Raw genomic sequence first — 27,576 nt, 5'->3', positions numbered from 1 at the left:
CTGCTTGAGAAAGGAAATATCATATGGTTAGTAGCTAGATTAAATGCTAGACAAATTTGCAGAGGATTAAAGCATTTTGTTTCTTTATCATTCTTTATCCCACAGGAATTACAACTACCCACTTAATACTGGATACTGGAATTCTCCCAATATTTTTTAATATATTATGCACTGTGATCCAGTCTTTGAGACGAGCCTTACCAAAGTTACATGATTTATCTACTGAAGGGCTGACCTGAATGTGTTTGCCAAAGCTTCGGCTTATTTTTTTATTTTAAGCTGGTTTACTTGGATTGAAAAAATCCAGTATTAGCCAAAATTCAGTTTTGTTAATGAAAAGCATTTAAAAGAGCACTTCATGGATGAGAACTCTTAACCGACTAAAAACAAATAATGAAAAGAAAGTATCAAATTGTCACCCAGAGCTGGGAGATAACTGGAAGAGTCTGTTGGTTCAGTCAGACCTCTCTAGAAACACTTGAGAAATTCTTACTTTAGAGGTATGTCTGCTGCACGTTGCTATTTCCAGCCATGAGCTGGATGTTTGGAAGGGATCTCCTGGGAACATTTCAAAACAAGAGACTGAAGTGAGACTGGTAGTGAGGCATTTTTGCTTTTTACCACGGAACTGGGATGAGGAGGGCTGGTGGGACGATCAGCACTGTCAGCCTGCCTGGCTGCCTTGGGGCAGCCCACCTGGGGGTCTGAGCACCACCAGAGCTGAGCACTGAGGTGGGAGCTTCAGCCTGGAACAAAATCCAGACACTTGCATTTGCCCAAACATATTACAAACTCAATGGCAGGGTGTTGCAGCCTGTCGATCTCTGACTGCCTATTTTCCAGGCATCCAGCCTGCATCCAGACTGGCCCCTGCAGATCTCTACTAGCTTTGCTGCAGTTCTGGGCAAGGTAAAGATCTACCAGATGGATCTGGTATCAGGGTCATAAAGTGAGGCTGTCTCTCTTCGCAGAGCAGGCACTGTGTTTATCACTGACATGTATAGAATTAAAGACACTGATGGTACTTATGAAGCAATAATTCAAACTGATCTATTCATTGCTGTCACCACATATAAATGCTTTTGCATTTATTCAATTAAGAGACCTGAGCAGATAAAATGCTTCTAAATTTCCAGCATTAATTTCAGATTGCTTACAAGATAAAGGACACAAATAATAGTGCAGGAAACTTAAAGTAGCCTGGTATTCTTTTCTCTAGTACAAGCAACTTTACCTCTAACCTCAGGGGCACAATTCAGCATTCCTGACAAAAATAATTTCACATAACAATAAGGAATTAAACATTGTGAATAACAGCGAGTGAGTATGGTGTGGAATAAATACATAAATTTAGGTCTAAGACAATGATACAATTGTAAAACAGAAACGGAGACATATGGTTTCTGGTTACATAAAAAATTAAGAGCTAAATACTGTCTGCCCTGAGGAAGAACATTTCCCAGAGCTTCTTCTGCTTCAGGAATTCTGCCAGAGAGAGCAGGAACATTCACCACAGGCCAAGAGAGTGAATCTGCGTGAAACTTCCCTACCAGCTCAGTGAACCTTTTACAGACCATAAGCTATTGAGCCCCAGCTGGCACAGCATGCCTGGCCTGCATTTGCTGTGACAACAACATACACACACAAGTGACCTACTAAACACCTTCTCTAACTGCACCCTGCTGTCAAGCACAGGCTGGTTCATTCTACTAGCAGATTCTGGAGTCATTCCTTAATTCTGTATAGGATAAGAGGATTCAGACGTAAGGATGCATTGAGTTTGACTAAGGCAACATCTGCTCTGCAATTTGATAGCCATGGAATTTGAAGAATATCCTGAAGACTTGTATCAAATATAGACAGCACCTGGTGTAAGGAGCATCTCTGAGGGTGCAACTTCCCATTACACATAGGACTACTTAGCACCTTACCACTGCCAAACGTGGGAGGTCCTCTTTCCTTCTCCATTGCCTCTGAGCCATTAACCTACCAATTAACAGTAATCACTGGATTTTGCTCCACTAGATTTCTGCTGCTTTTGGAAGCTGAACTGTGTTAGAAAGCTATTTTTCAGGTCAGGCTGTGCCTTGGCACTGCCCCCAGGACGTGGGAGCCCTCTTGCTCCCTTCCAAAGGTTGCTGTGAGAACTACAGTAGTGATACGAATCACCACTGTTAAACTGTTTTACTGCTCAGGCTGTTAGCTGAAATGTCCTACAGCTACCTGGAGAGCCAGTTTGAAGGCTCCTGGATAACTTCTATTAGAAATAGAATGAGTCCCGAGTACAACATCTGTTGATTTAAAGCATTCAGCTTTTGCAGATCTTTCTAATAAGAAATTAGGCCAGCTGCTCTAGCGCAAGAGCAGCCACAGGTACAGCAGATGTCGTTTCCTTGACTCACAACACCCATTCCCTCTGAGGCACTCTGTGCTCTGCAGCAGCAATCTGGTTTTGCTCTCAGGCTTTGATGTTATCAGTAACTAATCCCTGCCACACCAGCCAGTTGTCTGCTGCAGTCTCCTACCCTGTGGAATTAAAGTCACCAGACTGGGGTTTTGCTACATACGTGTACTCATAATATTTTATTGGCCTATATTTGCAGTGGCATAAAACAGCTTTGGACATTCTGCTCCCAAATTTAAACTAGCATAGATGAGCTTGCAAGAGCATTATTTTAAGACTGGGTATTTGACAGTCTTCTAATACTTCAGTGTTTGAAATCTTACCCTGCCATCCTGTGCAAGGGTACAGAGAGACCAAAAAAAAAAGTCTGAGTAGCTTGACATGACAACTGTAAAGTTTCCAGGTTTTACAGCTGTACGCAAGAATGAACAGTATTGTGGTTCCTATTTACTATAGGCTGTGGTTCTTGAAGTTCAGTGACTTTCTCTTAATCTCAAAAATTCATTTGCTTTTGCTGTTCTCTGCGTGTTTTCCTCATCAGCTGTGTAGACTCCTGACTACTTTTACTGTACCATGAGCTACAAATGCTGTTCTTAGTTATATGGGTAGACATTTGAAATTTTGTCCTGCTGGTGTCAGTGGGCTCCATCAGTGTTTGCACTCCTGAAATCAAGGGCAAAATCTAATTCAGAAAGACTGAACAACTGACCTCAGTTGCCCATGGGAGGATGCACCATGCACATCAATAGTCACCTCCAGTGCCTCATTTCATTTCTCCTTATCGATCTTACTGTGTCCTGCTAAAACGGCCAAAGAAGGCTTTTGCAGAATTAATGAGGCATTTAAATCCTCATTATTTGGATGAAAGATACTAATAGAATGCAAAAATCACTGATCTTTGCTTGTCTTTTTTGCATATCAGAGCAGAACTTGCATTGTAGAATCATTTTGCCCAACAAGTGGTATTTTTATCTGTCCTGAGAGTGACACTGCTGCATGGCCTTTCTGTCACAGTAAGGGGTCTGGAGGGTGAACACGCTTACCCTCCTTCTTCTGAAAGAAAAGGTCCTGATACAGCCCTAAAGGCACTATGGCTTTCTGAGAAAAATCTTTCTTTGGAGTGTAAGCACAAGTACATCACATCTTTAGGAATCCTGAAAAGGCTTAACTGTATCAAAGGTTTCAAGACAGGCCCAACCTATTTCCACTATGGTTCTAGCAAGGCAAAGTTATTTCATGAAAAATCTACATTTACACTGGAAAATGTTTAGGCCAACTGCCAGGAGGACGGATGATTTTTTCCCTTAGAGGCCAACAGCTTTCCTAAAGCAGCTTTAGCTCCTGGCTTCCATGCACCTTCCCCTCTGCAACCAAGGCCTCTTGACCAGAGTGCAGAAACTGCTTTGTAGTACATCTCCCTAGAGTTGTTTCATAATGGAATTATCTTTTATCCTTTTTGGTTTGCTTTAGTGCCAAATAGGAAACATGCACTTAGGTGCTTCAGAGTCCTTCATAAATACTTGCTTCTGTGCAGCTTGAACTGGTTCAAAATTAACCAGAAGCGAAAATCTGGTCACATACAGTGCAGAACAGTGCTGGCACCAGGCTGGTTTTCTAAGATAATAGAAAACTGGCAATCTGAAATGAATACAAAAAGGTCATTTACCATAGGGGATGCATAAGTATTTCTGTTATAGTACACAAGGCTTTTGGCAAAAGATAAGTGAACGTAGGGCAAAGTTGTTTTTAAAAGTTCATTCATAGTTTAAATCCTGCATCATTTAATGTACTCTTAAATATCTTATTGTGTGTGTATACAATTCAGGCTTCAATTGTAAACATTTTGAAGTGTGATTTCTGTTTCTGCACAGACTGGACTTTATCCAAACTACATCAGATACTGGATTTGTCCTGTCCTATTTTCAAGAATCATAGAATAGTTTGGGTTGGAAGGCATCATAAAAATCATCTAGTTCTAATCCCCCTATGATGGGCAGGAAGAAATACAATCTCTATAAAATAGAATATAGCCCTTAGCTTGAAAAGAGGGAAAGGTAATTATTTTAAAGAGTGCTCAAGATTCCCATGAAAGCAGAAACCCTCTATGGTGTTTATATCCTCTTATAACTACTAATGGTATAAAACCCTCCCTGTCTTGGTTAAGCCACACTGAGTTTCCCTGCTATTAATTTGGATGCAATTCTGAATATTCAGTGGCAAAATGCTCTGACTTATCCTTCCAGTAAACTTCAGAAATGTACAAATTTATGTCGTGAGCTAAGACACAATTTGATCCTGACTGTACTCACTGAACTGTATTACTTGGAGCTTTTGAACTGCACAAGCTTGCGATGTCATGCAGTCTGGTTAGACTTGAGAAAGACTGAAAATGTATATGAACCCTGCACAGTGCAGTTTGTCCTTTTGAATACAACGCTCAAAGTCCGAATTACTTTAAAAAATGATATCTTACCTTTCTTCACTTCTTAACTCACTAACGTCTACTAAAAATTCACTCTTTTAGTTTGGGGGACATAGTACAGAGTTAATCTCAATAAATCACACAGGAAAAAGAAGGTAAAGATGTGAGACGATTCATTGCTATTACTTCCACTGAGGTGCCCCAAAAGCCACATTCCTAGAACCAGACCGCTGAGTACAAGCTGGGAATATTTCCTCTGGTACCACAGATTTTTCTGAACAATCCTCAGTGCAATAATTTCTTTTTTATCTGTTTTGGTTTTCTAGCTGTAAGAAAGGGCAATGGTCCTTGCCTTCCTCACAGAAGTATTACACATCATGAGAATAAATCCATTAAAAGTTGTAAAGCACCAGGTACTTCAGTGTGTTGACGATACCAAGATGATCCTTAGCCTGAGGATTTATAGTTTTAAATACGGAAGTATACTTTCATAAGCCTTGTGGTGCTTGCACCAGAAACTCTGAATATAATTCAGGCAGATTTGTACCTCTGTCTCAATGTAATAATAAAGTGGCAGCTAAAGAGAGAAGCATCTTCAGAACAACGTTTAAGGCTAAAGCAGCAGTAACAATTTTAGGACTAAAGACTAATTTAATGTTGAAAACACTTCTGTTCTGCTGCATCCAGTGGCCTCTCTAGGAGGAAACCAGTAGGGTCACATTCACATCCACAGATCTTGTCCCCAGTCTCTTGGGGTTCCCTTTAGAAAGGAAGTCTTTCAAATACTTCTGTTTATAGTGGTAAAACATGGTTGACTCGTGGACACAATTTTTGAGTCATGAAATTCAGTATGTTGATGAGATTGCCCTGCTTGATGTGAGGTTCAGAGCTGTTTCAGAATTACGCAGTACAGTTGTCACTGTTATGTCCTGATCAAGTCATGTGCACATATTGCTGGTTTTTTTTACATAACTGACAAATATACAAAGAAAGCACCATCTGAAAATAATGCAGAATAATAACGTGATTATTGATTAATGTTGCAAGTGTTTAGGATGACCAAGAGACTCTGCTGTAGCTCTTGGTTTCATTTATTGCTGCCAGTACATTCTTTACTGCCTGATTAAAACCACTTCTAAACACAGAATCCTCACCAAAAATTCCAGAAATTCAGTTTCTAGTAATATCTACCCTTCCAAAAATTCCAGACGTGACAATGTCATATAAAACATCACAAGAAATAATAATGTATTTCATCATTTCAAAGCGGCTTTGAATCTGAATTCAGTGAGAGTGAATATATGTATCACTATGCCAAGATTCATACTTTTAAGATAAACCCCACAATTATATCACATGTATCATCTTTCTGCTTGTACATTTAGCGTTCTTCATTTGCAGAATACCAGATGTTTCCTGTGTAAACTTCTGTGCACATGTGCAATTGATAAATTGAGAGGAAATTAATGAATTGAGAAGATAAGGCAATCTGGGCCTAAAAAAGATGGTCTCCAGCTGTGAATGGAAGTGATTTATCATTGAGCTAAAGGATCAGCTTTTCTAGCTCAAACCAGCAGATACATCATTACATTTAATCCAGACTTCCACATAGATGTTTAGGAGTTTTGCAATTGACTTCAGCAAAGCCAGGATTTCACCCATAGTGTTTGCCTAGGCTAGAAGCCCATTCCCCACAGTTGCATTATTCTTATTTATTTATTTAGTAAATGTGGTTATTTCTTTAGTGGAAGAATAAAAAACCAGCAGCTTGTGTACTTGATGTAGAAAGGCTGCAGCTGTGTCTGCTGCTTAGCACAGCAAAAGGAGAGAGCTTTATTCTCTCTTTTTAAGCTTTGGTAATGAGAGTGGCTCATTGGGCTGTCATCGTTGACATCTTCCCAAACCAGTGAAGACTTTAAGGTTTCTCAGAGTTTCTTGTTTGGAAACACGAACACTTGAAATATGCATACAAGCTGCTATAATTTGCACAGGTAAATGTTGGTAGGAAATGAAATTATAGATTATATTTGTGAATATCTAGAGCAAGACATAATATTTTACCTGCTATGAGGCTCAGCAGAGCCTCACCACTAAAGCTGTGGTGTATGGAGATGAGCCAGAGAGAGAGATGAAGATAATAGATTGTATCTTAGATCTCAGGTTCCAGTCATACAGACATTAGAACTTTTAGTGCAAACATAATATTATAGAACTCTTATATTACTCTTTTCATCAAAGCCACTGGGGACATACTGATGTCATCAAGTGGGCATCTTCCCCATGGAGATGGTGGTTTTGTGGAAAGCAACAGAAGAAAGTGCGCTCAGCTGCTGCTCCATAACCTGCAGAATTTGGCCCATCATTAGTAAGACTGATAAAAAAGAAAACCATGCGGGTTTCAGATGGCCTGGCTAAGTGTAACTTGGGGGAGAAAAAAACCCCATTTTTATAGGCTTTTCATCCCAGTTCCTTCTGATTTGAGTTCACAGTAACTTTAATTAAAATACTTGGTGTCCCCTGTCAGGATCAGGAATTTGGGTTTTTGGAAGACAATCTGCGCAACACTTTCAATAAGTCAGTCTCCTGGTATTTTAGATACACACCGAGCCCAGATGCCCCTGCCCAATATGGTATGAGATGACTGACCTGAGAAACTACCAAACAAAGGCAAAACTTGGTCCTTCTGCACGAGCAAAACATATCTAAAGCACATAATATGGTCAGTCAGGAAACTATCCCACTAGCACCTGAAATGTTGAGACAAAGAGGGACAGTCAGGCAAGGCTATAAAAATGCCATCAGTGCTCTAATGCTGGTCTGAAAGAACAACCTTCCCTCCTGCCAAAGAAAGTAAAACAAGAAAAAGACACAAAGCAGAACAAATAATGTGATAAAAATAAGGAAGAAAAGGATCACAACAGTGGTCTTTCTAATTGTGCCATTCATCTCAGAACTGCTATGAGCAGCTGTAATAGGACTTTAAAGAATTATTGCCTCAAAAATGTGAATTTCAGCTTTTATATTTAAGGTTTTGCCTATTACAACTGTCTGCCCTTACTTAAATTAACATTACATTTGAATTCTGTCTTAGCTTTAACAGATTTCATGATGAGCTCTACAGGCTCCATGTGATTCGGTGGGGGTAAAAAACCGCAGAAATAGCCCAGTGTTGTTAGTACTTAAAACATTTGGTGGCCATGCATTTAAATTTACAAGAAACAGCCCTTATAAACATCTGACAACTTGAAAATCACCTTCTGAAATTTTCTTGAGTATTTTTCTTGATTTAAACAAAATGTTCATCCTTAAGTTCAGAACTTATCCTCAGGCCACAGTTCCTCATGCAGCTGAGTACAAACTGTTACCTTCAGAAAGCAGAAAGAATGAATGTAGTTACCGGATTAAGTCAAGCAGTGCATCTGCAGAGCTCATAATGGGCTTCCCACTCTCTTCGGTGCTCTCCTTCTGTGCCGCTCCACCAGGATGGATAATGGACACCATAATTATTCCCACAACCACAGCCACAAAGGTTGTCCACAAGTAGTAAGTGACGGTTATGATACCTAATCGACTGGAAGTCTTGGCATCCAGGGCTGCTAGCCCAGACATTAAGCTGTGGAAAGAAAATACAATATATATAGAATCTTCTGCATAACATTAATATAACTGAAAACATAATTTCCTAAATATTCCACTTTACCTGCTTATCTCAGGACTGCTTGCATATCATCAGTTTTAGAGGCTTGCCAGTGACACTAAAGCTGCAGCCTCTGTGTCGGAAGGGGTATTTCACAATTGACACGTGAGATCCTGGTTACTTGAAGGAACTTGCAAACTCAGGCTACACATGTGGGGAGTGAATCCTGCTTATGGAGAGGTGTAGTGATAGGACAAGGGGTAATGGTTTTAAGCTGAAAGCTAGACTACAACTTCAAAATGAAAAACACTAAGGGGAAATGTTGTCATATAATTCATTTTTCACCTAAATAGAATAACTTTTACTTCCTTTCAAAATTGATGCAAAGCACAGTATAGTTTTATTTTACCAGAGGACACACTGGATAGAAGACTGTGATTCGGTGTGCCTCTAGCTGAGTGGAGGCATGCAGAGGAAACTCCTTCATAGGCAAGGGTGGCTGCGCAGTGGCAAGAAAAATACTTTAGTTATTTCACCCTTTTCTCTCCCCTTTAGCTTTCTGCCTGCCACTGCCAGAAGATGACCAGTAGTCATCCTCTTGCTTGCCTCTACCAAGCTATACAACCCTGCCAAGTGCTTTAGCTCTCACTGACCCTATTTTGTAGGCAAATTAGACAGGGCACTGTTTGGCCCATGAACTTGTTTCGGGCTGCTCTGGCATAGATTCTAATGCTGTTTCCAAGACACATGAGGCTGACATTTGAGTTTCCAATGACATCACTGTTGCTTGGGGCTTCTGGCTCATATCAGAAATAGCGTGGCCCGCAGGACTAGAGAAGTGATCATCCCCTTGTACCTGGCACTGGTGAGGCTGCGCCTCAAATGCTGTGTTCGGTGTTGGGCCCCTCACTACAAGAAGGACATTGAGGTGCTGGAGCGCCTCCAGAGAAAGGCAACGAAGCTGGTGAAGGGCCCAGAGCACAAGTCTAATGAGGAGCAGCTGAGGAAACTGCAGCTGTTTAGTGTAGAGGAGAGGAGGCTGAGGAGAGACTTTATTGCTCTCTACAACTGCCAGAGACAAGGTTGTGGTGAGGTGGGTGTTGGTTTCTTCTCCCAAGTAACAATGGATAGGATGAGAGGAAATGGCCTCAGGTTGTGCCAGCAGAGGTTTAGATTGCACATTAGGAAAAATTTCTTCACTGAAAGTGTTATCAAGCACTGGAACAGGTTGCCCAGGGAAGTGGTGAAGTCACCATCCCTGGAGCAATTTAAAAGATGTGAGGTGGTGCCTAGGGACATGATTTATTAGTGGACTTGGCTGTGTTAGCCAGATTAACAGTTAGACTCGATGACCTTAATGGCCCTTTCCATCCTAAATGATTCTATCATTCTATGAATAATTCTCTGTAAACTTTTCATAGCATACATCTCAGGAAAACTGCAGGTAAAATAAAATATTACATTTACTATTTGGTGTGCCCCACTGCCTAGATTTCTCATCAAAACGGAACAATTTATCAGGCCTTTCCTCATAAACAGTCATTTACTAAGCTGCACCTCCTTGCATGAGATCTCCTTGACCTCACTGCTGAGTGAGGCTGTCTACAGTCAATGCTAAAGTGCAGCTTAACCTTTATAGTAGATTTAATAAAATCAAATGCGTGGGATTTAGTGCTCAGGTTCCTGCTATCCACTAGATTAATTAAGAAAATGTATTGCTTTCCTGCACTGCCAAACTCTCATCTAGCGTGGGTTTTGTTAACACTACAGGAGCAAGGGAAACATTGGTTGCCCTGTAATATAGAACATTTAGAAATTGAGCATCTTGATAACTCTCACTCTTGTAACCTTTGTTTTTCCCTCTCTTTTATCATTGTATTTGACAAAAATTCCACCTTTCTGCATCTCTGTAAAGCACTGTGTGCAAACACAGCACTAGATGCTAAAAAAAATTTAGCACCAATGATACCTATTTCTTCAGAATTTCCTTTGGATGGATCAGTATGGAAGAGTAAATATTCTAAAACATGTTTGAGAAAGCAGTTGAGTTACAAACATTTATCTCAAACCAATGTGATAGTTTTCTGTAAAGCAATCTCTATGTTGTAATTAGATTTCTAGGACTGGACTCTTCTCACAGGCTGATGTTTCACAAGCCATTGAGCCAGATCAGCAGCTCCTTGATATGCAAAGGAGATATTTACATTGTACTAGACTCCAGCCCTGTTCCACCCTCCACCCTAACCTTCCCAGAAAAAAAAAAAGGAAAAATGAAAATCAGGTTGATTTTTAACTAGATGGATATTTTTCATGGTAATAATTTTCTGTGTTCTTTAAATATCCGTTATGCATGGAAACAAACTCCAGTGGTATGAAGGCCTGACTGTTTACCAGCAGATCTGTAACTTGTAGGTAGGACACTGTGCAGAAGGATTACTTGGAGAGGGCACTACTGAGGAGACAGACAGTACGCTTCTCTTCCTGGTGCTGCCCTGAAGCCACTATCAATGTGGTAAAGCCACACTCTTTCTACTGCCCTTGATGTTGCCGTGTTGTGTTTGTTCTATAGAACAACGGGGAGATGAACCCTGCCCATAGCACTTGAAATTTCTTGATTGTTCACCCGAGGAGTATGTCCAGAAGGATTTAGTGACAAAAGTCTAAATGCATGTCCAGTGGTTCAAGTGCTTTTGGGGCTGCTACCCCAGCCTGAAGACAATGGGCTGCTAAGATTTGGGAGGATGTTGTGTGGCTAGAATCTAACCATACATTGGCTCTTAGGTGACAAATCCTGAGGGGGCTAATAATGAGATTGCTCTGTCTTGGGGATATTCATTAACAAGATCATCATCTGTAATGAGATTATCCTGTCACCAGATAAAGTCATGCTCGGTTCATGCTGTGATGAGAAAGTTCTCAAAAGTAATTAACTATGGAGGTGCAACAGGGGTAACTGTGGTGTGACAGAGGTATGGACAGAGGTCTGGGTTCAGACAAAGCCCTGTGATTTTCATGGCCTACAATGCTCAGTTTTAAGAAGGGACCAGTGGAAGCAGTTCTCCAAAGGCTATGGAGTAACACTGGTCATGTGATTTTAAGCTCAGAAGCCGCTCAGAATCATTTTCAGAAAGAAATGTTGGGATCAGACAGTAATCACTCCCTAACTATTTTTCATTTGGCTTCATATGTCTGATGACAGAGGGAACATGACAGGAGACATAAAGATTAAGAGACATATTGATTATCATAATTATTGTATGAAGTAACTAATACACTGCTACATCACAGGAGTTCCTCACTGTTGATCTCTTGAGCTCTAATACTCACATACTGTAGCCAAAGAATAACAAGAAAAAGTACTTTTCTTATTTCCTAGGGAATAGAGAAGTCAGGAGGAATAAGCTTCCAGATGGTTCAACTTAAGATCACTGTATCATGTTCAGGTTTTCCCTTTAAATCTAATTTTCATCAGACACTCTTGGCTACATAAAAACTTCCCCAGCAGTTTCCCAAGCTGCTTCTAAGTCTGAACAAAGGTGTTCCTATGACATAGAATCATAGAATCATAGAATGGTTTGAGTTGGAAAGGACCTTAAAGATCATCTAGTTCCAACTCCCCTGCCATGGACAGGGACATGTCCCACTAGACCAGGCTGACCAAGGCCCCATCCAACCTGGCCTTGGACACCTCTAGGAATGGGGCATTCACAACTTCCCTGGACAACCTGTGCCAGGGCCTCACCACCTCCATTGTGAAGAATTTCTTCCTTACGTCTAGTCTAAATCTGCCCCTCTCCAATTTATAGCCTCTCCCCCTAGTCCTATCACTACACGCCTTTATAAAAAGTCCCTCCTCAGCTTTCTTGTAGCTCCCTTCAGGTACTGGAAGGTCGCTATAAGGTCTCCTTGAAGCCTTCTCTTCTCCTGGCTGAACAAGCCCAACTCTCTCAGCCTGTCCTCATATGGGAGGTGCTCCAGCCCTCTGATCATCTTTGTAGCCCTCCTCTGGACCCATTCCAAGAGCTCCATATCCTTTTTATGTTGAGAATTCCAGAACTGGACACAATACTTCAAGTGAGGGCTCACAAGAGAGGAATAGAGGGGCAGAATCACCTCCCTTGACCTGCTTGGCCACACTACTTTTGATGCAGCCCAGGACACGGTTGGCCTTCTGGGCTGTGAGTGCACATTGCTGGCTCATGCTGAGCTTCTCATCAACCAGCACCCCCAATTACTTCTCTGCAGGACTGCTCTCAGTCACACCATCCCCCATCTCATATTGAAAGCACAGACTTCCCCAATCCAGGTGTAGGATCTTGCACTTGGCCTTGTTGAACTTCATGAGATTCACACAGGCCCACTTCTCCAGCTTGTCCAGGTCCCTCTGGATGACATACCATCATCCTGGCATTCTGGGACACCACTCAGCTTGGTGTCATCTGCAGACTTGCTGAAGGTGCACTCCATCCTGCCATCTATATCACTGATGAAGATATTAAACATCACTGGTCCCAGTACGGACCCCTGAGGGACACCACTCATCACGGATCTCCATCTAGACATTGAGCCATTGACCACTGCTCTCTGAATATGACCATCCAACCAATTTCTTATCCACCAAACAGTCCACCCATCAAATCCATATCACTCCAATTTAGAGAGAAAGATGTTGTGGGGGACTGTGTTAAAGGCTTTACAGAAGTCCAGATAGATCACATCCATTGTCCTGTGTCCACTGATGTGGTTACCCCATGACAGAAAGTCACTAGGCTGGTCAGACAGGACTTGCTCTTGGTGAGGCCATGCTGACTGCCACTAATCACCCCCCCCCCCCCCCCAGTGTGCTTTAGTATAGTTTCTAGGAGGATCTCTTCCATATTTTATTAATATTTGACACATATTTGATTCATAGCTTAAAAACATTTGACTTCCTATGTAGCTAAGTATCTTCCACACATGTGTTTCCTGTGTAGCTTCCATAGCATATTTTAATTATTGCCAAATGGATAAAACAGGATTAAGACAATGAAAACCAACATGCAGCTTTCTTGAAGAATTGTAGTACATATCACTCATTTAATCAATCTGGCAAAAAAATTTCCACAAAAGTGTAATTTCATAGTTAGGGACCATTTTGTAGTTTGTATAGAAAAAAAATTGTGTCAAGCCTAAGGCTCCCAAAATATGTGTTAACAAGTTTTGGATGATATATTAAATCTTGTAGCACATGATTTAAAAGAAATCTCTGATTACTATAATTTGAGAGGTTTCTTGCACCTTGCTTTGAATCATCTGGTGCCCAATATAACAACAGACACCATAGTAAACTAAGTAGCCCCATGACCTCTTTATCTCCTGCATAGATTGTTCCAATTACATGTAGAAATGACCTTCCTGTGGCTTTCTTTCTGCTGTCTAGACCAGTTTGCTTGGGGTTTTATTATTCCATCATTTTTTTGACCTGTAGCAAGATCAAAACCTATATTCTCAGAAGGAGAAAAAAAAGATTTGTCAAGACCCCATTCTGCATATTTATTTTGTCTTCCTCTCCACCAGAAGCCATCTGGATGTTGCTTTGAAATAGATGGATTATGGATAAAGTTATCAGAAGGGATTAGTGTGATTAGAAAGACATTAATCCTGTCAAGAAGTAATGGTCAAGTATTAACCATCAGCAGTTGTTCCTAGAATCATGTTTGTTTTCATTCATCCCATACCCTCTCTCACATTCTCATTTTGTAATTGCAAATCATAGAAAAGACCTTCCTCAGCAAGTTCTCCTTGTGATGCTGGGAAGCTTCTCTAACGGCTACATTAGAGATGATTATATTACAGTTGAGCATCATGAAAGTGAAGTGCCAGCTTCACTAATGCTGCTTGATCATGGAGGCAGACTGTCGCTTACCTTTTTGTCAAGGTCAGTGCCTTCAAGTTTCAACATGGTAATAATCTCCATTTCCACAGCACAAGCCATTCAATCATCTTAAAATGCTTTACTAATATGACGTACTATCATACAGGCAGGCAATGTCTCCATTTTACAGACAAGGAAACAGAGAAATTAAGGCACTTTATTAAACAAATACAAACAAATCACAGTGAAGAAAGATACACCTGAAGTGGCCCTTGCAGACTTTTCCTCATCTGTGCCCAGCTATCTGTGATTTCATGACAGGCTGCTTCATTTCCATGGAGGAGGAGTTTACAACAAAGGAAATAAGACTCTTTACAGTCATGAGAGAAAGAGAGAAGAAACTTTCTCTGGCGTTCTCTATACTTTAATCGTTGATTTTGCTCTTAGTCTTTTAGTCTAGTTAAAATTATTTCAGCAGTGAAAAAGAGGGAATAGAATGACTTTTTCTTTCCAGGATGTTCTTTTGCTTTCTTTTAACATGACAGAATACCTACAGAGCAAGACACCACCATGGCTGTGACAGAGAAGCCTGCTGCTCTCATCACATGCCAGAAAGGCAACGGTACATGTGGGAGGGCTGTCACTGTCTCTGCTTCACCCTATATGGTCTGCTCTTACTTACAGTGATACATTACAGTTTAGTTTTTCATCTCCAGATGTCATATCCCACTGCACAGAAAAAAGGTCTCCTGCCCATTCGTGGGCAAACAGCTGCTTAGCACATCTGTCGATCTGTACCTGCACATATGTTACAGACAACCCAGTGGCATTGTGGTTGGAAGCTGCTGCCACCCTACACCTTCAGTGTCATCCACCCACTTCGGAGCGATGCCAGGACATGACATTATTTGCCTAAGTAGAGAGCAAGATAAAATCCTGCAATAATCCATATTCACACCATGAACTAAGCTAGATCGGGTATGTGTTGTGCACTCGTAGAAGGGCAGCCCATTTGTACAGATGAACACTTTCTGCGTATGTTCATGTACAGCCAGACAGGCAATGAAGTGACACCTAGGCTCTCTGTGAATTTTACTCAGACTCCAATAGTTTTGCAGATTCTTGGTGTACTAACAGGCTTCTGCTGATCTGAACACAACTAAGGAGATATCATTATCACTTGTAGCCAGTAGAAAGATCCCCAATTTCATGTATTATTAAAAGTTTCAAAATATTACAGCCTGATTTTCAAAGGAGGCAAGAAGGATAGAATCCTCCTCAAGGTCCAGGGATACTAAGGTTCATCTCCTTTGAAAATCAACTAATAAGAAGCAGCATTTTTAAAGTTTAGATATCTTGGTATAAATGAAAACAACTTCAAAAGAAAAAAAACCAAAGCTGTTTTATAAATAGGGCTGTTGCGGCAATTTGTGTATGGTGAGATTATCAGGTGTAAACAGCACTTGAAATGTGAATTAACTTTTCAGACAGCCTCAGTATACAGCTATTTTACTAAATACAGTGGAAGCTCAAAGGTGTCAGGCATGATGGAAAATCTTCCAACAATGAATAACAAGTTAGAAGATCTTGCTGTTTGCAATACACTGCTTGCAGTGACTGTTTAATTCTAAAACAAGGCTGTTGGAAAAGAAACTGAAATCTACAAAAGAAACCCAATCTACATTTCTAGAACATCATTACATGCAGCTGTTTGAGATTCTGGTTTTCAAAATAATTCTTTATAAAACTGAAATAGATTTATTTTTTACACAAAATGTGGAGGCCACTTTTTTTTAATATAATTTGTTAATTTATAATTATACAAAATTTATTAAAAATACTATTTCCAGGAGGCACTCCTTTAAAAAACAGGAATCCTCAGATTCTTCCCAATCCATGTATCATTCTGGTTTTGTGAAATTTCACTGAGGATTTCTAAGGGTTCTTTCTTACAAGAAAGATATCTAGGACAGCTTGAGAAAACTAATCCACCTCCTGGTTTCTAACACCCTTTCCACAGCCAGTCCTTAAAACTCCTACTCTACAGATAAGAAAACGTTTCTAACTGTTAATGATAAACTGACCTATATAGCAAAAATCCTGCCAGGAATTCACATTATGCATTGTATTTTTGTAGCGTGCAATAGGAGATCTGTTTTTACAGACTAACGTACACAAGACCAGACTTTGTAGAGCACACAGTGAAGATCAACGTCCAACAGCTATTCCGTCACTGCCTCCTCCTGAGTAGGCCAATACGTGAGGCTACTGTGATACCTCTGTGAATGCTGGAAGGGACCAACAACAACCTTCTATCACTGACTGTCAAAGGAGATCTGAGACATTGTAGTATGGCTCACACAATTCAGGCTGGCTTGTCAACGTTAGCTTTTCTGATAAGTAGAAAGTATTCCCTGAAGTCAAAGGTCAAGATGCAAATGGAAATGTGCAGCTTCACAACTGTGGAAAGAGTCTTAATAATACTTGATGTTCTGTTCCATTGATCCTTTCAAGTGTTTTTAGATTAAGATAAAGGCAAAAGGGTTTGAAACACAAATTCAGATTATAAAGAAATGTTGGATTTCTTCAACTGTTTGTAGTTCACACAAATTTCTGTCCTAAGGAAACAGAAGGAATCCAGCCAGCCCCTCAAGCTCCACACGTCATTGCCATTCCTTTTGTGAGACACTGAGTATTTTAGAGCTCTTGGAGCACTACAGAAAAATCCTGCCAGGTCACAAACTGCTCATACCCCATGTGTAATCACTTCAGTGCTTTCCATACCCGTTCACTTTGTCACCATAGAGGTCTACTTCACATCACTGGGTCCCTACTGACACTGCCTAAATAATCTGTACTGACTTGGTCCAATTTTGTCATTACAACATGTATAACTGCAACAAGTCAGTTTTCACTGAAACAGTCTGGATCTCTAGGTTGCACAAGCAAAAGAAAACACTAGAAGACATGGATCTGCTCATTAGATCTTGCATTCCTAAATACAGCTAAGTACCTTGATAGTGTTAGAGATTATAACGTAGTGAAATCTCTGGTGATGTCTGAGGCACAGAGAAGGGATTCTTAATAAGGTTTCTTAAGAAGTTAGAATGGAATTTTCCTCTATAAACTCAGGCAATCTCAAAGCATCCTTTGGAGAACTTTTGGGGTAATCCAACATCAGTTCTGTAATGTAATAGCCATACGGAAAATTTAAAATAGTACAGGGGTGTCGAGTGAGATTGCCCTCTGACCAGTTCTTCTTACCCTTGAGTAATCCTTCCCTTTCAGTTTCATCCAAGTACTGTTTTGCTTTTCACTCTGGAAGCAAATATATTTATCCCCTCTCATCATCTCCTGAAACCTCACATCTCTGCACTGACTCTGCACAATAAAGACTGTAGATTGCATATCTTAGTAACAGCTTCACGGGGGTGAGATGCATTTTTATTATTTACATTGTGGTGATACATGTCAGGTAGTTCAGAAATGGGACATTTTACACACGTGATACACTTCACATAGATTTTCCCACACTAACCCAGCAGAAGGTCCTCCTCCTCTGTTGGGGAAGAGCTGTTGCGGAATGCCGATACTTTTCTATTAGCAAAGCAACACAGGTAAAATAGAGGGAAAAATCCAGAGTCTAATAAAATCAAGAAAAAGCCCTGTGTTTCCAAGAGCAATTTAATTCTATGAAAAAATATAGCTGCTTTGGTCCATTATAAAGCACTGTGCTGAGCATGCTCCTCCGAGAGCTGCAGGCAGCTTTTCATAGCTGGTCCTGAACACCTCACTAGATAATACAGTAGGTAAATTTGATTGCACTTGATTATGCCCCAATCTGGCAGCCGCACAAGCATAAGAACAAAGTGACTGGTATTTAGAAAAGAATGACCAGAGGGAATAGTTTAACTCATACATAGCAGAAAAGACCAAGCCAAAATTGACCAGAGGCTTATGTTATCTTACCTTTCCTACTCAGTCTTCCATTAAATTACATGAACTTGCCAAGAGAACATAGAAAGTTTCTCTCAGTACCAGGAATGGATTAGAAGAAATAGTACCGCACATATTGTCATTCACATATACCACTGTTATTGAGCAAACTAGTTTTGGCTGTCCTCTTGTTTTAAATTTAATGATAAATAAGGAAGAAAATAGATTTCATAGCCTTTTAGAAATCCATATTTTCCTTCTGAACAGACATTATATTGACCATATCAGCACTGATTTATAACCATGGTAAAAGATTTAGATTGCAAATTCCAGTACTGCCCTCTGAGTGTAAGATTAACAAACTGTAAGCCTAAGTAGTAAAACAGACAAATGATTGCCAGTGTGTGGTCTGTTACCAGTTTAATCTACAGCTGACAGAAGCAAAAGTGCAAGACGCAACTTACTCAAGTTCATGGTCTGTCTCACAGCATGTTTTTAACCAAAACCTGGACTTCTAAAGACTATCCTGATGCTGTGCAGTTACTTAGCGTATGTCTGCACAGACAACTGCAGGCAGACATGAACTCGCTCTGCCTTCACTCTGATCTGCCAAGGCCGGTCCGGAAGCCATATAGCCATTAGTCCCTTGCATACGAGCTTGGGCGCAGAGCCACGCTAATGCGGCTATAAGGCTTCCGGCATGGATCTGCAGCAGTCTGCCCAGTTTGGCTCAAGGGCTAAGTGAGTTCACATCTGCTTGCACCCAGAGCATCTCCACATCCTCTTGCACAGTTTGTATAGTTGCCAGCTCTTCAAATGTAACTAATGAGTCCTGAGAGGCAAAATCTGGTATGGCCCAGAACTGCTGAACAATGACAAAATTCCATTAAAACAGAATGAGCAATATTTTTAATTCATGGGATGTTAAAATGCATTCCCCAAATCAGAGAACTATGGAAAAAAAATATATGGGGAAAAGGGCACTATAGTGGAGCAGAATAATTAAATGCTAGGCTTTAACAGCATGAGTAAGAATGACCCCCTCGGGAATGTGAGCAGAAGGATAAGGGATTATCAGAACTGATGGCATTATGGACACAGGAATCCCCTTAAAGAAAGACAGTTCTATATTTAGCATATCATATTTAATTCAGCAACAAAACCCCAATAGTAACAATTGTTTATTATTACCCTCAAATCAGCATTCAAATAAATATAAAATTTTATTAGCATACATCTGCTTGTATCTGGCACCACATACGTAGCAGAACAAGCTTTACTGTTTTAAAAACTGAAAGTCAAATAAGTTATTTAGATCTGATTATAAAGGCAAAAATCTTTAATGAATTCTGCCCATGGAAAAGGATCAAATATCTGCTAGACATTATTTCTTAATTGTCTAGAAAACAGTGAGTGGCAAATACATTAAAAATGTAAAAATTATCCTAAGCTTAAACAAAACAATTGCTTTTTCTAAATGGAATATTCACTGGGGGTTTGAGGCTGTTAGACAGCTGAACAGTTCAATTCTGCCCTGACGAGTCTTTCACACAACCAGTCTCACTGCTTACTGTTAATCAGTCTTAGAAACCTGGGCCCTATAACTACTACCAGATAAAAGCTTAATCATATAAACAAGGATGTGCTGAAATAAAGGATGCAATATTCTATATCATATATGAGTAGACATATAAGACTCAATAGGTTTAGCTGGTGGAAACCTGTATAATTCTGGCTTTAGCCTCCTTTTCTGAAGAGTTAAGGCTTATGCAAACTCCCTTACTAATAATATCAAAATTAATTTTTCTCTCCAATTACACAGCGGGGTTGGAAGGCTCTGAAGGACAGAATTAGGTTCCTGTAAGGTCTGAAACTATATGGCTGAATACAGGCAAGAAATAAACCATGCGCTTCTAGTATTATCTTGCCATAAGAACCAGGGTCTGCAGGTCCTGCCTCTTCTCCAGCCTGCCTGGCAGATCTGCAGCACATGCATTTTGCAATGGATCTTTAAAGGTGCTGGAGGTGTGGTGCACATGGTGGTTCTGCCTGCCCAGCGCTCTGCAGCGCACTGGGAAGCAGACCTCCTCCTCCTCTGCGAGCCCCTGGCACCTCTGCTTTTTGAACAGAGAGCTGAATTGCCTTTCTTAGTAAATGCTACAGCATAAGCTCTCTGCCTCCTGAAAAGAATCCATGCCAAAAAGAGGCGTCATAAACACCTCAGCAGTGGTAAATTTTTTAGTCAGAGTTTGCAGCTTCTTCAAAACCTCAGTCACAACAAGATATGAAGCTGTAGCAGGTTAGGTTTCAGTAACGGCCTCCCAAAAATGTAATCAATGCAGTTGTGCTTACTGAAAACCAAGCTTCTGGCCCGCTGGAAGTTGATCAGTACAAAACTGGTAACCTGAGATGAAGACAATGGGGCAGGAATAGACACAGGGACAAAGATGCTCCAAAGGGAGGTGACAGCTCGTGAATAACAGCACAGTACCTCCCAGCACGGCTGGCCTGAGCTCGAGGCAGCACCCACGCCTGGCACTGCTGGCACACGCAGGATCTGGTTGGAGGGTTTACACTACCTCTAGCAAATGTGAGCAGATATTAATGGGAAAGTCAAGTGTTTGTTCCTCTGACAGTTTCTGCTTCGTGTGAGGCACAAAGACATGGACATCAGATTTGATTATTTCAAGCATTTAAGAAGTTGAGAAATCAAAGTGATGCACAGGCATCTCTGCCAAACAGCTTGTCCTAAAAGCACTACCTGTAGCTGGAGGATACACAGCAGGAGGAGTTCATAATTAAGCACGGTGAAAGAGAGCAGAGATAGTACTGTTTTCCGAATAGGCAGCACTATCAGAAAACGGCTGGGATAAAAGCCTCCTAGACACACAGGTCCTCTTTGCACTGGAGCATCCACAAGGACTTGTGGTTCCTCTCTCTTCTAGACAGAGCCACCTCCTGGCTATAGGGTGTAAGACAGAATGAGCCTCCACACCGGGGAAGGCATCAGTTGGAAGAAAAGATGCTTTCACAAACTTGAACACCTTGGATCAGCTGTCCAGCAGATGCATGCTTGAAGACCTGGACCATGGGTTTTTAAACATATCAGAGGACTCAGGGCAGGATGCAGTGAGATTCACCTCTGTCACTGCCACACGTGTGTGCCTGTTTGAAAGCCTAGGATATTTGCTAAAATCTTTTGTATATAAGGGAGAAAATATATTACTTCGATTGCAATTGCCAAATGAGGATCAAGGACTCTGTCCCAAAGAGAATCAGGGAACTTCAGATCTGCAGTCGATCTTCCAGGCTTGTTGAGGAGATCCCCTTATTTTTAGGCAGAATCTAAGCATGTACCTATGAATTCAGATTTGGCTCCTGTTCTCTCCGAGCTCTCTTAATATTCCCATTCCCAGGTTTAAAAGTAGCATCCAATGTTTATACCTATAATAAGTACTGTACATCTGGTAAATGCAGGGTCTAAAATTTGATCTTGTAACGCTCCCTTACTGAGCATTCCTAGAGCAGATACAAACTGTCAAACTGTTTGTTTTAATTTCTTTCTTTATGTTGCTAATAGAAGCGGCATCCTTGGTTATGTGAGTGCCTGTACTTGTCACCAGGAAGAGCAAACTCTATACACAAGACAGTTAGTGGATACTACTATGTATGAACAGAGCTAAACCTCAGGCGCAGGATCGGGGAATCAATATATATTCTTTTAGAGACATTATATGATGCTATGAAGATTCTTTATGTAAGTAGATAACTGAAATAATATCAATCCCCATCCTTAGTGAAGGCCCACACCACAACAAAAACAAAAGATCATGGAGGGCTCCAACTGGCAGGCACATTTTACTGGTGCTTGTTTTTTAAAGATTTTTCTGCCTGAGGGAAAACAAAAAGTAAGACCACAAGTGACAGGAGACATCGGAAACAGGGAGAGGAGCTTTGGGATACAGCACTTAGGGAGCTGAGACAGAGTTGGGTAAAACAAAGAGCATCGATTTACTGATTTTGTGAAATGTATGTGGGAAGACTGTACTTGTAAAATGGGGGGGGGGAGGGGGGCGTACAAGAATTTAATTACATCTGCAGTACTTTTTGCTTGCAAAAATCTGAAATTTCATAATGCAATAGCAAGTAATGGTTCATTTGTTATACAAGAGATAGGCTCATAGTGTTTTGCAAGGAGAGTTAATCCCTTTCAAGATCTGTAAGTTTCTACTCTTTCTTCCCCAGAGGATGGAGCCTATCAGTTCTAACAGTGCAGATCAGAGATTCACTCCTGACACACCTATAGGTAACCGAGAGCCATCACGGGCTGTGTCAGGGCAGCTCTAGCAGCCCTACTGTGCCGTTGCTCTTCCTGACATCTCTAAAAAACACAAGAGGATCTAAAGAACTATATATTCTAGGGAAGGGCACATGACTTTGCTGCAGCCCTTTCCTGTCTTCCTTACTATGTCACTTCCTCATGTGAGATTCTTGTTTCCCTTGGAAAAGTCTACTTCCACTTCTGAAGAAAATATCTTAACATGTTTTGCCTTGCTGTTCTGCAGCTGCGTGAGCCAGGACAGAACCAGGTATGAGTCTATGGTCATATGGCCAGTTTCAGGCACAAAGCACCATGACTCAGCTTCATTCTGTGAAAAACCATGAGAGGGCATATGATTTAAAAATACAATTAGTGCTGGGCTGTGTTAATTTTCAACAACTCTCAGTGACCTGAAGTCTAGGAACTTATTTTTTTCCTTGAAGTGGAAGATAACGTTTTGGTGTATGTATCAGGTTCCAGAAGCTGAGGCTTCAAGGAAAGGCATCAAATATTGCAAGGATTTTTCCTCAGATCTGGTAAAGTTAGCTTTGTTACTCTCCACTCCTCCCTGTACCTTCTCTCAGCATTAGGCACATGAGAGAGCTTTTCCCATCCAACTAGCATTTGTTGGTGACTGTAGTCAGCTGGAAGACAGTCAAACTTACAGGGGAGAAAAACCTATCTGAAGTTACCCCTGCTCAGTGCAGAGACAACCACAACCACTATCTATCAGTACCAGGATCTAGATCATTAACTCTGCTACTGATAAGGTGGCATCATTAAAGATTCTGCCTTTCATGTAATAAAAAACCACTTTCACTTCCAGCTGAAGCCAGGCATATATTATTAGTTCACTGGAGACACGGAGTTTTTTCAGTATTCATCATACTATGACACATCTCTCAAAATATTGCAAAAGACTACAAATTAATTGTATTTTTAAATCTTATTTATATAGTGTATTATTTAAATTATTTAGATTTAAGGTAAGCTTTTGTTAAGATGGGTTATTTATTCCATATATATATCTTCTATTTAGCTTGAAGGAAAAAGTCCTTCCATTCCAAGGAAAGAAAAGGCATCAACTTAAGAAAACCATTAGTTTTTAAGCAAATAATACCTAGATGAGGTATTGTGGAAATGATCCTATTGATTAAAAAACCACTCCATAGCTCCAGTATAAATATGAATGTACAGCAGTCAGTAATGCTTCTAGCACTTTGACAACTGAATTAAAACTAAAATAGTAGTGAAGACATGTCTCATTTAGGAAACTTCAACTGTTATTGAAACAATCATTGTCCTTACTTACCTTGAGACAACCAGTGGGAGAATCAACATTTTCAGCATCCTCATCAGCAACTCACCAGGAAACTGGAAATAACTAATTTCCTAGAAATATATGGAAAGATGCTTATTGTTTCGAGAGAAAGACTATCTGTCTTCATGAATCCTGCTAGAGCTGTGTGTTAGGTAACACTGGTAAAGTGTGCAGCTCTGGTATATAAGGTGTCAATCATAGCAGGCTTTAAACAATCATTTTAAAATCAATTACGTTACATATAATGTTATAATTCAAAAAACACACTACACTTCATTCTTTTACAAGGAAGACAACAATAAAATATGCCATCTCTTGGGGACTACTGTTAATTGGTTGCCCTGAATAATCTCTTCATTCTGCATTTTGTGTGTTTTCCTGCATGTCTATGAAGCTACTGCTTGGACATAAAAGATGTTCAGACAGTCACTAGCAGCAGCAAAACACAGAATTGTTTTAGTTTAGCCTGACTAAATGAAGTTTTTTTAATTTAGATTTATAATTTGTGCTACAGAATTACATTTTACTCATTGTTTATGCATTCAGCAATGCATGTTGCCCTCTCTGACTAATACAGAAAGAAATGAATATCTGCAAACGGCTTACTTGAAGTATGCTAGGGGAGAAATCCCCTGGTGACTTTAATAACACTGTTAATGATGGGAATTCTCAAATTCATTAATACAAAATACCATTGGTGTAATATAAACACCCGTACCTCTGTACATCTGAAAATGAAAAAAATTCTTAGTGTTTTCCTTAGACATAAATATTCCAAAGTAATACAAAATCCCATGAAAATATTGCACTACAAGGTGTATATTAGATGCTACATTTCATCTATCTTAAGCATGGACTTATCATTATCCAGACTTGCAACATTATAATGTTCTCAAGCTAGAGTTACTGGGTTTCTTAAAGACATCCTTTGCAAGCATTGTTTAAGAATGTGTGAAAAGACCCAAAGACCAGTGTAGATTAACAAACATATGAGAATAAACAAATCTAACAAATACATATATATGCTTTTTATCTTCACAAGCCCACCTTGAAGTTCCACGAGTTGCTATGTCTTTTGTTATGTAAGTACGGTATTTTCTGTGCAGCAATATGCTGCTGTGCCACACGTACCTGCTGGGAGAGCCGCCTTGTCCTCAGGAAGAATCCAAGAAGACAGCCAATGGTGACCGACAACACCGAGAGGATAAGCAAACCATTTCTTTTACAAACATCCTTGATCCGAGCAAGGATTGCATCAAAAGCCACTGCCATGCTGTCCTCTGTGCTCTTTGGAGAAAAATCAGCATCCCATGGAGAGAGAATTCACTTGCTCCTCTTGTTCGGGTGGGCAGACCTAGCTCTGTATAGATCAGATCAAAGCACTTCCAGTTCTGCTTAGCTGACCTGCAAGGTCACCCCTCTGCCAATAGCCACCAAGCAAGCAGCCGGCATTATTGTTCCAAATTAATACCAACAATCCTATTATCGACTACATCATTAAGAGCCTGGAAGAAGATTAGGGGGCTCTGGAAAATTAGAACAGAATGCAGTAGTATTTCTAAAACAAGACTAGTTCAAAACAAAGCAACGCTCCTGGGAGGAAGACGGTGTTTGAGTGCATTCCTTGGTCTCTCCAGTTTGGTGTCTGGACATCCAAACCCAGAAAGGGAACCTTGCCAGCCATGCATTCAGTGGGTAAAAGTAATGTTACTGCAGTTTTTCTAAAGGGCAGAGCAGGTAACATTTTGAACTGGACTATCACAGCAGGGCAAGCTAGGTGAAACTGAACTTCATTAACTAAAGCAGGCTTGAGGTTTTTTTGTTTTCATGTGAGAAAAAAAAAGGGATAAATAGGCAGCATGAGGGACACGGATCAAACAGAAAACAGCTGTGTGCTGAAACATACAAGGATACCTTCTGGCTTTTGGTGTTTATTATCTTGGAAGTGAAATGATTTCACTTTTCTTCCAACCACTATGTTGATTAGAGTACGGCCAATTTACTTTCAGAGGATTACCAGACTAAGCCACAGGGATTGCTTTCCTTTCCTTTGCTGTGTCCGCACTCAGTCCTAACGCTGATTTCGATGCTAGCGAGTATCTGACAAAAAAAACACTGCCCTAGCTGTTCATCATGCCACGCTCTCACCAAAACTCTTCTGTGGGTCCTGGGTTATTCTAAGAGGATTCACTGGTTTTATGGAAAATATTCCATAGAGTATTGATATAAGAAGTAGTTACTATTACAAAGAGTGGAATATTTTTTTATTTAAGCTAAAGGAGAGTTACGTTTCATCTAAGTAATTGTTTTCTGAAAGTTAGACAGAACATCCCTCTGACAGCATGTTTTCTTTCTCTGATAGCATGTTTTCTTTCAGACAGTATTTTTCCAGACACTGCTTATTCTTTGAAGATGATAATGTCTTGTGTGAAGTATGACCTGTGCTGAAAAGATTTCTCTTCTTCTGGGATCCCCTCTGTTTGCAGTTTCTATCTCAAATGCAAGGTCAAGCAGAGACATAGAGCCAGCTCCAAATTAGCAAGAGTTTTGATTGTTGTGAAGTTCATAAAAACATTTGAATTAGTCCTTGGAAAGTAACATAATGTGCGTAAGATTTCTAGGAAAGTTTATACATATGCATGTAAGTGGAAAATCTATTCCATCTGCTGATGCTGCGAAAAGCCAAACCCAATAATCAATGCCAATTTGATTATTAAGCAGGTATTCCTTTAATAAACAGTGCCGGGGTACACATGGGTTAATCTACCTATTGTGTCCAACTACTGAGACTGGTTACATGATTTTTATACTGGTTAAACACACATATTCATACAGATTCACAGAAACATGTTACATGTCCATTGTTTTTCACCCACTCTTGTATGCACATCACAGTTTCTTTGTGTCTTCAGAAGCCTCTGATTGTCTTTTTCTTATCTTATCTCCTTCCACACTGTGTCCTCTTGGTGAGCTCAGGTCTGTCCTTTGTTCCTTCTGCAGGACTGTCCTTTCAATACTTGATTTATTCCTGGTTTCGCCTAGTAAACAAGCTAAATTCCTGTTACAATCACGCTCTTTCTAACTGCAAGCTGGCCAAGATATGATTCTTATTATTCTTATTACTGCTTAAGCTAATTCATTCCCTTAACATAATCATTTATTCCTTGTCTGGCTGCACGCGATTGATGGAGATCACTCCCTCGTGTTGCCCAGCCCTGATGAATCATAGAACCATAGCATCACAGAATCCCTAGGTTGGAAAAGACGTTTGACATCATTAGGTCCAACTGTACCTGTCCACTACTAAATCATATCCCTAAGCACTTCATCTACCCACCTTTTAAATACCTCCAGGGATGATGACTCCCTGAGTCATCATCATCAGGGACGATCAACTCCCCAGGCAGCTGTTCCAGCGCTTGAGAACCCTTTCTGTGAAGGAGTTTTTCCTAATGCCCAATCTGAACCTCCCTTGATGCACCTTAAGGCCATTCCATCTTGTCCTACCACCTATCACTTGGGAGAAGAGACTAACCTCTCTACAACCTCCTTTCAGGTAGTTGTAAACAGTGATAAGGTCTCCCCTCAGCCTCCTCTTCTCTAGGCTTAACAACCCCAGTTTCCTCAGCCGCTCCTCACAAGACTTGTTCTCCAACCCCTTCACCCTCTTTGTTGCCCTTC

The 27,576-nt window shown here is 40.4% G+C and overlaps 1 protein-coding gene across 2 annotated transcripts in view; it reads right to left on the bottom strand.

Moving 5' to 3' along the window:
• SLC1A7 (solute carrier family 1 member 7) overlaps positions 1-25,321 on the bottom strand; it is a 56,022-nt gene extending 30,701 nt beyond the window's left edge. Inside the window, exons 1-3 of one of the 2 annotated variants that reach the window (XM_054072427.1) lie at positions 25,027-25,321; positions 23,887-23,966; positions 8,224-8,439 (exon numbers count right to left, since the gene is read on the bottom strand). In XM_054072427.1, coding sequence (XP_053928402.1) covers positions 8,224-8,439; positions 23,887-23,966; positions 25,027-25,167 — 437 coding nt within the window. In that variant the 5' untranslated portion in view covers positions 25,168-25,321. The remainder of the gene's footprint in view (positions 1-8,223; positions 8,440-23,886; positions 23,967-25,026) is intronic. The other variant, XM_009561893.2, reaches the window with a different exon arrangement.
• Between the last annotated feature and the right edge of the window lie 2,255 nt (positions 25,322-27,576).

This window comes from Cuculus canorus, chromosome 8 (genome assembly GCF_017976375.1).
Source record: "Cuculus canorus isolate bCucCan1 chromosome 8, bCucCan1.pri, whole genome shotgun sequence".
In the NCBI taxonomy this organism is placed as follows: Eukaryota; Metazoa; Chordata; class Aves; order Cuculiformes; family Cuculidae; genus Cuculus; species Cuculus canorus.
The sequence above is the reverse complement of the archived record's forward strand: the minus strand, read 5'-3'. Positions and strand labels throughout refer to the sequence as shown.